Raw genomic sequence first — 13,097 nt, forward strand, 5'->3', positions numbered from 1 at the left:
CACATTACGTCAGCAAGAGAAGAAGAGAGCTGATAGGAAACTTGTATTCTGTATTTCATGTGAGGTATTTCTAAGCCTGCATCCTCTTCATTGCATCTTTATTTTTTCTTGTGACATTGTACCATTAAAGAATCCTAGTAAAGGAATCTTGAATCATCCTATAGGTTCAGACATTAACACTTTGTGTACCGAGGTACATACTTTTGTCTTCATGTTGATCTTCCAGTCCAGCGTCTTTTTCTTTACTTCATTCCGAAACCCAGCAAATTGAATTATTGCGACCATATTGCACAGCAAAGAAGTCGGTTTTATCATTACTGCTTCACGTCACTTATGCCATTAAGCGTCTCTTAACAGGAAACGTTGCCATCAATACTTTCAAAAGCTCAACCCATGGCATGATGTTGAGTAATGGTGAGAGTGCTTGGCCTAGAATCGAGATGCCCAGATTGTGTCCTTGGGAAAGGCACTTAACACGAATTTCCTCACTTGACTCAGATGACAGTGAGTACCTTGCTTCATTTAGGATCGTCCCTCGTAATGGACGTTAAATAAAGCCCCCGTGTCTAAGTGTATTCTCACATCGAGCATACACACAGATACAGACACAAACACACACACACACACACACACACACACACACACACACACACACACACACACACACACACACACACACACACTTATCGAAAAAAAGATGGGGTCCACCCCGCTAACCATAAACATATTCAAAATGTTAGCCTCCGCTCTGGAAATCAGTTTTAAAACTTCATTAATCATTTGTGCAATACAGCTATCATGGAATGGACTGACAGTGTTAGGTTATATTCATTGTGCTGCTTTTTATATTGTATTCATGTTTTGTTATGTTTAAAACTTTGTACAGCATGTTTTGTATTGTGTAATATGCTCTGTGATATCTAAATTGTGGCGCGTGATACAATCAATCGCTGCCTGTGCTCCATTCGCATTATAGTGTGGCAATCCAAATCAAGTCAAAACATTAAAATACTGCGTCTACTGATTCATAGTTTTACCAGTCTTTCTGAAATGTCGGTGTGTCCTGATGAGGGTGGGTACCGAAACAGTGATAATTTGGGGCTTTCTCGAGCAGGCAAAGTCTCGGTGATGAATGCATTCTCTCCCGTGAGATGACAGCACTCTCTCCATCAAACTCTTTCAGGCTTCCAACTCTTTCATAGGACAGTACAAATCAGGAATATCTCTAGCATCTCCAAAGCGTTTACGTCTAAAGCACGTATTATAACTGGCAGTACTAACGGTGAGTTATGAGATGGCCGGATGTCTTGCGGTGGCCCATTACACTTACCAAACGGGATTTATGGAGACTCGCATCTGAAACGTTAGAGTGCGATGAACATAAATCAAAATCACCTAAAAACATTTTAGAAACATTTTGATGATAATTGAACAGACAGACAGGCTAGTTGGGCAACCCTGACTTTGCGTGCTGAACAGCCAAAGCAATGAATAAATACATAAATGAATAAGCAGGTAGAGTAAGATCTACAACCTGTCAATCCTATACCTGAAAAATTAACAATTTTTGATACATGCTAAGTATTGTAATTGTAACCATGTACTTATAATATTGTTCAACTGTATTGAGTATGTAATTTAGCCAATGTGACAGTACCTTTTAAGTATTCTAATTGTAACTATGTACTTATGATATTGTTCAACTGTATTGAGTATGTAATTTAGCCAATGTGACAGTACCTTTTAAGTATTCTAATTGTAACTATGTACTTACGATATTGTTCAACTGTATTGAGTATGTAATTTAGCCAATGTGACAGTACCTTTTAAGTATTCTAATTGTAACTATGTACTTATGATATTGTTCAACTGTATTGAGTATGTAATTTAGCCAATGTGACAGTACCTTAGTATTCTAATTTTAACCATGTACTTACGATATTGTTCAACTGCATTGAGTATGTAATTTAGCCAATGTGACAGTACCTTTTAAGTATTCTAATTGTACCCAATATGTACTTATGATATTGTTCAACTGTAATGAGTATGTAATTTAGCCAATGTGACAGTACCTTCTAAGTATTGGAATTGTACCCATGTACTTAAGATATTGTTCAACTGAATTGAGTATGTGATTTAGCCACTTTGACAGTGCTTACGTTTTAACGGTTACGACAACTGAAACGTCTTCCGTTTGCCATAATATTGAATACAGTAACATCTCATGTTTTCAATTTTTTACTACGGAACGTAGACGTTGGAGGCTACATAGCCAAGGTCAGTTCATGTGTATCAGTACATCATATGTCAGGCATGTTACTGAGACGGTTATCTCTGTGTAGACATCATCGTTCCATCGGAGCCCGGATATCTCCTGTTAACTGTGGGTCCAAACTCATTCATGCATGCTGAGATTGTATCCCCCAGAAGATCCATATGTCATGTTAGAGGCAAAAATATAGCTAAGGCATGAGGCCACCCCATGCTATTTGCTTGGTCGTCGGACATCTTTATTTATCTATTTTTTGGTCCGGCATACACACGTTGTTACATGAACAGTCAGGGTTGCAGTAGGATTTCTAACATTTGGGAATTTCAGTGCTTATGAAGTTAACGAGGTAGGGCTAATACAGGTTTGTGAATTCTACAAATTTGTCGCACATGCTTCATGACTAGTACTGATTTATACGGAGAACGGGTCTCCGAGGTAGTTCTTTATAATTAGCAAGCTGTGAAAAATAAAAACAGAGGGATGGGAGGAAAACTTTTTGGGGGATTTTTCCAGTCGCATGATTTATTTTGCATTACGCAATGGATGTACCTGTTCATATGTCATCGTAGGCTCTATATCCACATTCTGTATGCAGTCGACCATGTTTCTATCTAATCGGACCGTACATATAGCAGGTTTTCCGCCAGAGGGCACTAACCCATCCGAATCCACTGAGATAGTATCCTCTCAGAGAACCGTATGTCATGTTTAAGCAAAACACCGCGATGAATATATAAAGCTTACATCTAAAGCATGCATTTTCCCACTGTCCGTTTTTGTGTAACTGTTAACTTGTTTGCTAATTTACCTGATTGTTTTCTATAGTTTCCTCGCATTGAAAGTGAGATTCCACTTTTTCGGCATTACGCTATATATCAGGTAACTCGACCTTCTGTCTTAATCTGCCCATGACACTCAATGGTTTGTACCACAAATGTACACGTACATACTGTTAGTTATTTGCCATAGAAGGCCCTATATGTAAGTACTCGAAAAAACGTCTCTAGTATACCTCACTGGAATCCGGATGTATGATGATGATGATATATATATATCCACATATTATTTATGCATTTGAGCACTTTTTACGACCAGAGGGCCGGAATCCATTCATACCTGCATAGATAGTATCCACTCAGAGTACCATCTGTCATGTTAAAGGCAAAAACACCGCAGTAGATAAAGCTCACCACTAAAGCATGCATTCTCCCGTTGGTCGTTGCCATTTTTCAAATGTTTTCCTTGATTGATGTTTGTGAGTTATCTTTTAGGTTGATTGTTGCGTGATTTATATCTCATCCTTCAGACCAATTGACGGATGGAAGAACTATTCAGTGGTGACGTTTAGCATTTTCTTCGTTCGGCCTCTTGTCAATTATAGCGTAAGACTTAGATAAAGGCAGATTGCTTTGCGCTCCGAGTAATTTTTCAGTTTGATTATTGCATGCGTACTTTTTCGGCGCCTGTTACATATGGTTAATTGACAGAAGACCTGCTTAGTGCAAGTGATAGAAGCTGTTTTTGAGTTTATTGATGGAAAATGAATTTATCGAGTTTTCTCTATGCGCTTCTCTAGTTAACTCTTAAACATCCCCAGTATCTTTTTCGACTAAAATAACCGAACTGGGTACAACCATGACAAAAAAGGTCAGCCTATGCAATATTGCTTTGATACTAATTGTATGTATATTTTGTATCATCAAGTTCCACTTTGGCAGCTGTAACAACACAAGAGAGCCTTCTACATGTCCATTCATATGGAATCTAAAATTGAGTGTGACTAGTCCTAGTTTTCCCCTCATATAAAAGTCCTGTCACAATCGTTGTAAAAGGGTTCACAACACCAAATTGAGGACATTGTTTGAAAAATCGCGGATATGTCGTACTAAATTCAGCTGTCTCGGGACGGAAACGGTTGTTGTACATGTAGCTTACTGCTTATCGTTGTTTTTATCGCTGCCTCACTGAACGTCCTGAACAACAAAAATCGCACAATGAATTTTCAAGGAACAGTAAACATTATTAATGTAACTGTAATTTACAATGATTTTACTAGGTACAATTATTGTCACAGATGTTTGAAAGGTTATCTCTGCTAAGTGAGGGATATAATACTACGAGGTACCACATGTTTCTTCTTGAGAACAAACATCATTTTGCAAATCACCCATATTGTGGACATGCTTGCCTGAAAAGCAGAGGAATATTTTACTCTAAATTCTGCTGGTATAGAACGGTACAAAACGTCAGTCACGTCGTCAGCCACTCCTTATCCTTAACGTCCACTACTTTCGCCTCCATAGGCTCTCTTGGCCTTTTCTGGGGCTTATAATACACTTTTGTTGATGACTTCTTCTTGTACTGGGTCGTTTGTGCAACAAGCCGAATATTTACGGGCTGGCTGCACAAACGCCACAGTACAAAAACAAGAGTTCCACGACCTCATATCTCCATGAACATTTCTATTCATGCAAATGACTTACACATTTGCATAATATATGCTTGGTCATAAACACCTTTATCTAACTTACACATGTTGCAATATTGACAGTCCTATAATTTTCCAATTACAAACAAACAAACAGACAGACACACAGACACACCCAAAACTATATCTCCATTTTTCATGGAGATAATAAGTTATCAGCAAAAGTGTATTATAAGCCCTCCAAAAAGGTCCAGAGAGCCATGTTGGCTACACTACTTAGTCTTGAGATTTTCAGACACCTTGCATGTAATAGTGTAATTTCCATGTTATCTTTCGAAATGGTTTACATTTTAGAGGCTTTAGTCTCAGAACCTGAAGTTACGAAAAACTGCAGCGTCACCTGAACCACCTTCTCACTCCCCTTCCTCACCTGGAACCTTAAAGTACCCGGACTATCTTCCCAGGACTCTACAGTCAGAACATCGCCTTCTAGCGATTCCTTCTGGTACAGCACGGAGACTTTCCGTACCCCCGGTTTAAACAGATCCCCCCTGACAGTGGGGTACGCCCCCTGTTTGGCCCCCACGGCAGCACAGTTAAAGCAGTACCGAATGTAGTGGCTTTGGTTAGTGTGGTTATTTTCATCAATATCGCTAGGTGGTACTGTAACACTGTAAATAAACGTTTTAGCGGTATTTGGCTCCTCGAACTCTTCAACCGTTTCCGGACGCGGTTCTGACGTCAGATGCAAGAACTTTTCCTTCGTCCAATCAGGTAATGGCTGAGGTCGTCGTGTGTCCATGCTGATGTGGACGTCCTGAACGATTCCCTTAACCAAGATCTGATTGGTGGAACTGTCGACCATTTCGCCTCCCCTTATCATCGATGTTTTACCCACGTGAAGCATTCTAGACGACACTTTAAGCCTGCTACCTGGCTTGACGAGACTGTAGAAGGAAGGGCTGAGCTCCCACACTTGACAGCGAGTAAACATTCTTACTTCTGAAAGATCTGAGTCAAGAGCAGACAACCCCATGTACTGCAACCATGCAGCCTGGTTACTCACCGTCCAGATGGATATATGTCCTGTTGGAAATAACATTAAGCATGGTATTACTGTTGAGAGCACATCTAGATGTTGCAAGATGTTTAGCTGTAATAACAGGAAGATGAGCAGTCTATCCACTGGTGGTCCTATGACAGAGACACCAGACATCTGTAACTGATTAGTGATCACTAAAGGAGATGGACGTAAGACACTGAAGTACCATCGCTTAACTAAGAAGCAATTGTCATACATTTTTGTGACCTGTACCTAGCTCAGTTGGGCAGAAGCCGCAGAAGTGTTCAATCAAAGTCTTAATTACAATATTATTGTATACATGTATATGATATACATGAACTAGTATTCATGATATATTTATTTGAAAACTCATACCCTAAGGCAAATTGGGGTTCGAGGTTGTCAGTTTTTCTTCCCGGACGGGTACACTGTTTTCATTTTGGCCTCTTGTTTCATTTTACTTTGAATTAAGAACTATTATTACAGATAATAAGTTGGTGTAGCCTACTAGTAGTGGTTAATCATAGCGAACCCACACTACCGAAAAAGCACACTAAAAAATGGTCTAAAAGATAGGCTTCGAGTTCGACGGTAAAGAAGTAGGGTTGATACCGATGATGTTCTAACCTGCTCTGTTGAAGTCCCAGCGGTTGAAGCTGTAATCAAAAGTCACCGTCGTTTTGTCTTCGCTCAACGTAAACGGCGTTCCTTTCTTCCGGTCCATTTTATAGGCTAGATGTTACAAAAGTGTGGGAAGGGGGGCGTTGCCTTATGTACTTGGATCATCCACTAGAAGAAACATAAGGCACAGCAAATCAGTCAAATCCTCACAGGTGACTTTCCACGCACTTATTATGTCAAAATACAACAAATTTATATTCGTCTTTTCCTAATCTTAAACGCAAATCTTGTTAGCTACGGCCGCGTGGCGCGTTGGATACACCCGATCCCTCGATCTCGGAAGTTAAGCAACGCGCGGTCCGGACAGTGCTTGGATGGGAGACCAACCAAGGACGTCCGGATTGCTGTAGCCTCACGAAGCTTTCCACGAAATCGTCTTCCGGGAGGGACGTAAAACGGGGGTCCCGTGCTCGAGGAGGTGCCTCGAACACGTTAAACAGCCTCATTACCCTACACATTGGGTACCTGCCTGTGGCACTGGCTGCAAATACACCTGATATTATTATTAAAGAATTTAACCTGCACTGTTTTCCATCTTTAAAAAATTCCGAGGAGGTGTCAGATTAGCCCCATTGCTAGCCGGGAAGCAATAAGACTAAAATGTAATAATAAAACTGTAACTTGGAAAAGAAAACGGCCGTAAAGAGTCTGCAACGGAGGCTAGTGTCAGATAGCCAGTCGTCCCAACGTTGCAAGAAGACAAAACATTTTTTATGGAATCGAATTGCACTACAAGTTGGTATCAAGAATCACCTCTACGTCCGGTAGAATCTCAAGTATAAAATCACAACCTCTGTCCTCCCGTGACAAGAAAGAGTTATATATCCAGTAACTCTGCTGCAGCCGTTTCGCCACAAAGGCCACAGGTCAAAGGTTACACCCTTTCATCAGAGATATCACTTCATTTCTGTTTCTCCACTTGAAATCCAAATATTCACATGCTTCTACACACTTAGATCAAAGTGTAATCGTTACCAACAAAATACAATAGTTCCGCTAACTTTCTTTAGAATTTGCACCTTAAAAAAAGGTTACGTTACCCCTATAGTATTAGTGGTATAACCAAAAGATCAGCTCAGCAGGTCACTGACCGTGAGTTCATTGGGCAGACGATACCATTGAGCCAAAGGGGGTCAAATTTCGAAACACAAACTACAAGTAACCGATGAGGTTGGTTAGAGACATTAAGTATAAAACATCGCAGTTTCACTTTATTTTGCAAAATATCTGTGAGCGTTGGGACAGATTTCCCCTCAGACTCTATAATCTATTGGCTTCCATTTAATGTGTCTATGAAATAACATATCTTCTGTCAGCTGGTCTTTTCTATAAAAAAATATGTAATCTTTAAATCAATCGTCTACTGAATGCTCTGGTGAGAAAAATTAACAACGGTCCGTAACGTCACAGAAAGGATTCCTGTTTTATTTCTATGACGTCACGACCCGTTGCTAATTTGTCCTGCCCAAAAAGAGCGATGGAAACTCAAATCAATGCCTCCATTTTTCATGGAGGTCATAAATGTGATCGGTGCCTTTGACATTGACTTGTTTTCGCGTGTCTTGTGTTGAAATGCTCGCAATACTTCAGTGTATCCACCCTCTCTGTGGAAGTCCCATGGCTCAAAGATCCTCAAAGTGGTAACAAAAGTTACATGTAGTTGGAGTTGAACCAAGCTAGTAACACCGAAAGGCGATGGACAGCGGGCATACAGTGTGCTTTAAGCATGAGGATAGTCATACAGAAGTTCAAGGTTCAGAAGTCAACTGAAGATCATTCTGGCACGGGGGTGCATGCAGTTTCCGTGTTTTTCTCTCCCTGGAAAAAACTTCTTACTAGGTATTAAGATATTCTCCGTGGTCACGGGGATTTCGCAAAACAAAAGGAAACTACAACATTTTACGCTAGATGTCTCCAACTATCGCAGCCATTGACTTTGTGTTTCCAACGTGACCCCTTTAGAGTTATTGGTATCGTCTATCCAATGAGCTCACGGCCGGTCGTTGACGAAAACGCCCCCCTCCCCGACCTGTGTCGACACCTAGGTCTCTAGAAACCGGTCTGACCACCAAGTAGGTAATTAATTATAGGGGAAAGTCTTTGTGACCAGCAAAGGACTTAAGAAATGGAACGGAAGGAAGTACCATCGTTTACTTTGAGTGAAGACAAGAAGACGGTGACTTTTGAATACAACTTCAACCGCTGGGACTTCGACAGGGCAGGTCAGGCATTAGAACACTTCAGTATCACAGTTAATTCTTCTAATCATACGTTCAACTCGAAGCGTGATGCTTGACACGAAGCGTAATGCCTGAGATAAAGCATAATGACTTAGAGCTAGAGGACAACGTACTGCTTGATGCGGCGTAAGGCTTGGGAAAAGCGTAATACTTACGAGACGTATGCATAGCGTACTGCATTTCTTTTTAGCCTGGGTGCCAGACTGTTTCCAGGGCTTACACAAGCCAGCCAAGGAAATTTTACACTGTGACTGCCCAGATTCAAGGTCGATCCAGATAAAACCATTTGCGTTCATACCAGGGTCGAATCCGGGTCTGCCTAATCCTGTCCAAAATCAAATTCGGATCTTAAGTCAGATATAGGTCAAAGTAAGAGGTCAAGATGAAAACAAAGGGTTTGAAAGGAATCTTGCTACAAGACTGGCGTTGTGGTATATTCACTCCCTAACTTTCCCCTTAGGTTGTTTTCATGTCGTCTCCGTCGCCTTTTAACATTTATCTATAAAGTTATCACAAGCAGGTTAAAGAGACCTTTAATAGCAGGCTCTACAACTTACAAGTCTGGCTTTTTTTCTGTCAAGGCATATCCGTCCTATAAGCACTTTCACACTTTCGAGTACGCATGCGCGGCCGAAGAACAAAACGCCTAGACATTGTTTTGCAAATCTCGGACAAATGTCAGGACCATAACTGTTTCAGGGGCCTTCACCTTTCACATATTACCCACAATACATTACGCTGCGCATGCGTCCTCGGAATCGTGAACGACATCATTGCACTCGGTTCATTTTTTACCATTCCCCATAGCCTGCTAAGGAGGCTAGCGCTGATTTATCATATTCTGTAATTGATATCATGCTTGATGTTCTCTTTAACAGGTCATGTACCCATATGGACCCTGACCTACCAGGGAGCCTGGTTGACTTTCAATGGACTGTGCGCTCTGGACTCAAGGCTTCTCGCTGATCCAACTGTAAGAGTTTTCAGTCGCTGCCAAGTTTGGGAGATCAGCCCTTCCTTCTACAACCTCGTCAAGCCAGGCACCAGGCTTAAAGTTTCCTCTAGATGGCTTCACCTCGGGAAGTCATCAATGATAAAGGGAGGCGAGATCGTCGACAGTTCCACCAATCAGATTTTGGTTAAGGGAATCATCCAGGACGTTAGCATCAACTTAGAGCTAGACACGCCCAGATCTAAGCCGTTTCCTGATTGGGTTAAGGACAGCTACTCCTACCTGACGTCACAGCCGCGCCCGGAAACGGTGGAGGCTTTCGAAAAGCCAACTTCCGCTAAGACTTTTATTTACAGCGTTACTGTTCTGCCTAGTGATATTGATTATAATAACCACACTAACCAAAGGCACTACATTCGGTACTGCTTCAACTGTGCGGTTATCGGAGCAAGACAGGGGGCATACCCCACTGTCAGGGGGGATCTGTTTAAACAGGGGGTACGGAAAGTCTCCGTGCTGTACCAGAAGGAATCGCTAGAGGGCGATGTTCTGATTGTAGAGTCCTGGGAAGAGAGTCCGGGTACCTTAAGGTTCCAGGTGAGGAAGGGGAATGAGAAGGTGGTTCAGGTGATGCTGCAGTTTCCAGTAACTTCTGGTTCTGCGATTGGTATGTCTAAACTGTAAGTATAAAAACTTGAGTGCAGTGCCACGTCGTCCTTGTCTGTCAAAAACCGAAGTAAAAAAAAAATTGTAACTGTCATCGTATTGTTTACATATGGCCACGGGTCGATTTTTTTATACTATTTCATAATATTTACGTAGAAAGCTTAAGAATATTTTAATGGAGTAAATGGAGTATTAGAACTAACAACTTATGTTACTGAAAGCTGGACAATAACTTCAATGCACATTGAATGGTTTCTAAATGTCACATTAGAATAAGGCCACAACCAGTAAATCGTATAGATAGCATCATCAATTTTCTCCTGATTTTGAAAGAAAAAAAAATTCATCAAAATTTGGATAAAGTAAAGCTAGCTATAATCTGATTCCGATACATCCTTTGTTATCTTTAATAGCCGATTTTGGGTGCGGGCTTGAATAAAGTTTTAAACGAGACTATGCGGCTACAGCGTCTTTTCTGAAGATGTGTACAGTTGGTTTGAGGTTGTCCTTACTATTTGCCTTTATAAGCTGATTTATTAGAACTGTATTGATTTTTTTTAACACGAAGGTGGAAAAACTACAGTAAATACAACCTTACATACCAGAGGACAGAGGTCATCTCGTACTTCTTTATATGGATAACAAGATTGGCAACAGAAAAATATGTTGCCGTGGCGACGGTGGTCCCTGTTAGTGTTTTCACTTTTTACAACTCATAACTCAGATGCAGAAAAGGACTTCATGTGCATAGATTATATCAGTAGATCACCTTCTCTAACCAAGTTGTTCAATGTATGAAAGTCCTATCTTAGGCCACAGCAAGTAAATTTTTTGGATGACATCTTCCGCAGACTCCAAAACTAATGAGATGGGGCGAGAAAAAACAAGGCAGGCAACAAAAAAAACAAGAAATTTGAATACTTCGTGGGATTTTGTGTGAAATCGGGGCTGTTTAGGGGTGGTTATTGTACCGGTAGGAAATACTTTACACTTGTGGAATTCGTTTGAAAAAAAAAAAGAAGACGTTTCTCCATCTCCCGGGGGGGTTCCGCATCACCTTGAGATAGTGGAATGATTTAAGCCTGCTGTTTGGAGCCTAGAAGGACCAATCCAAGGGCTCCTGTTAGGGGGGAGGTATTTGCAGACTAGCCATTATATTTCCGTTTCTTTCCTCTTCTGTAGCATGTCTTGAATATACTCTGCACTGACAAACATTTTCACAAAACAGAGTGAAACTACAATACCGTATACTGGATATCCCTCTTTGACCATTGTAGTCAGTTTATGTTACGAACGGTGACCCTTAAACATAATGGTATCGTCTACTCAAGGAACTGACGGTCAGTGACCTGTGGAGCTAAACGCCTGGCTATACCACTACGATAATAGGAGTAAATGATATTCATTTACAGTACAAAACACGGGGAAATTAGTGAACCTATAGTCTTCAATTTCTCAACTATCATGTATGAATCTTTTGATCATGCATCAATATTGTGTTGTTGTTGTTTTCAAACAAAGAAAAAGAACATTAAAATTTGTAACAGTTCAACCTTTGACTCTTGGACTTTGTGGCGAAACAGGTACGAGAACAGGCATGAGAGGACAGCAGTTGTGATTTTACAATTTAATATACCCGACATATAGGTGAGTAGAGTAGATTGTTGTAGCCAGGTATTAAAGAACTCCAGTTCAAATTTGGGAAAGACGACGATTGTCCTATTTGATCCACGCAAGTCCGTGAAAAGTCCACGAAGGATTTGACTACATTGCTGTGCCTTGTTTCCTCGACTTGATGATATGTTTTATTTGCAGTCGCCAACGTCCTTTGTCTAGATCTGGAAACCGGTCTGACCACCAAAGGACACGAAAGAACTTCATTATGGAACGGAAGGATGGACCATCGTTTACTTGGAGTGAAGACAAGAAGACGGTGACTTTTGAATCCAACTTCAACAACTGGGACTTCGAGAGGGCAGGTCAGCTCATCTCTTATTCTTTGGTCAAACTCAAAGCGTCCTGCTTGAGACGCAGATATCGGGTGATGTGTCGCCGTTTAACTTCTTTATTTGTCTGGCAACCGTTGATACCACCTGGCGCATGTCTGGCTCAATTTCGGGACTCCAAGCAGATGTCAGGCTCCGGCTTCTTACACTGCCTGTAACGAGATAAAGAGGAATATGTATCGATAGATATCACATATGCAATTGAAGACCTAATTTGCATAATTGATAATAGGCTATAATTCTGTAGTGGTAGATTAGCTAAATGATGGGAATTTCATTCTTGCAGCATTTGGAAGTTAAGTAAAGTTTAACATTATTAGATATAAATCCTGCAAATCAGGGCTTTCTTTGCCAATATGAGAACTTTCATACTTTGAACAACTTGTTTTTCTCTAACGTAACATTACCAATTATCGTCCAATTTATTCAAAACTTATTCATCTTAAAACCGCGTGGACAGAGACAAATGATAAACCCATGGGCAGCAATATCTGCTGTTCTAACAAGAAAAATGCATGGTCTGTAAGTTTTTCTCCGCCTGTTAAACGCCCCGCGAGCATGTATTTATAGCGGTGTAGAATTGTGCTAGGCTTACCCATTATCGTCCACTTCAGTCTTTTCCCTTCTAGCGCTATGATTGAAGAACATAGACCAGAAAAAAAATGCACAGTAACTGTCCAAAGTAGTCTACAGACAAATGATAGTAAAGTCACTATGTTTGTCCCACCGATTGCTTGACGCGATGGAAGGAAACAAATGGCCATGACTGTTATGCCGTACAAAGATGTA

General features: G+C 40.8%; 1 protein-coding gene and 1 long non-coding RNA gene across 2 annotated transcripts; one reads left to right on the forward strand and one right to left on the reverse strand.

Annotated features, from left to right (window-relative positions):
- Nucleotides 1–3,781: 3,781 nt before the first annotated feature.
- Nucleotides 3,782–6,628, reverse strand: LOC136446273 (uncharacterized). The gene is made up of 2 exons (XR_010757545.1): nucleotides 6,391–6,628; nucleotides 3,782–5,786 (listed from the first exon to the last, which is right to left on the reverse strand). It is a non-coding gene; the product is annotated as an uncharacterized lncRNA (long non-coding RNA).
- A 1,812-nt stretch (nucleotides 6,629–8,440) lies between these two features.
- Nucleotides 8,441–10,755, forward strand: LOC136446563 (uncharacterized). The gene is made up of 2 exons (XM_066445001.1): nucleotides 8,441–8,666; nucleotides 9,563–10,755. The coding sequence occupies exons 1-2, from the start codon at nucleotides 8,570–8,572 to the stop codon at nucleotides 10,318–10,320; spliced, it is 855 nt and encodes a 284-aa protein (XP_066301098.1). The 5' UTR covers nucleotides 8,441–8,569; the 3' UTR covers nucleotides 10,321–10,755.
- The last annotated feature ends 2,342 nt before the right edge of the window (nucleotides 10,756–13,097 follow it).

The sequence above is a fragment of the Branchiostoma lanceolatum genome, chromosome 12 (genome assembly GCF_035083965.1).
Source record: "Branchiostoma lanceolatum isolate klBraLanc5 chromosome 12, klBraLanc5.hap2, whole genome shotgun sequence".
Lineage (NCBI taxonomy): Eukaryota > Metazoa > Chordata > Leptocardii > Amphioxiformes > Branchiostomatidae > Branchiostoma > Branchiostoma lanceolatum.

Excerpts from the sequence above, each read along its gene's own strand:
- LOC136446563 (XM_066445001.1), top strand. The coding sequence starts at position 8,570 with ATGGAACGGAAGGAAGTACCATCGTTTACTTTGAGTGAAGACAAGAAG. Across the intron at positions 8,667-9,562 it reads CTGGGACTTCGACAGGGCAG|GTCATGTACCCATATGGACC; the intron begins GTCAGGCATTAG and ends TCTCTTTAACAG.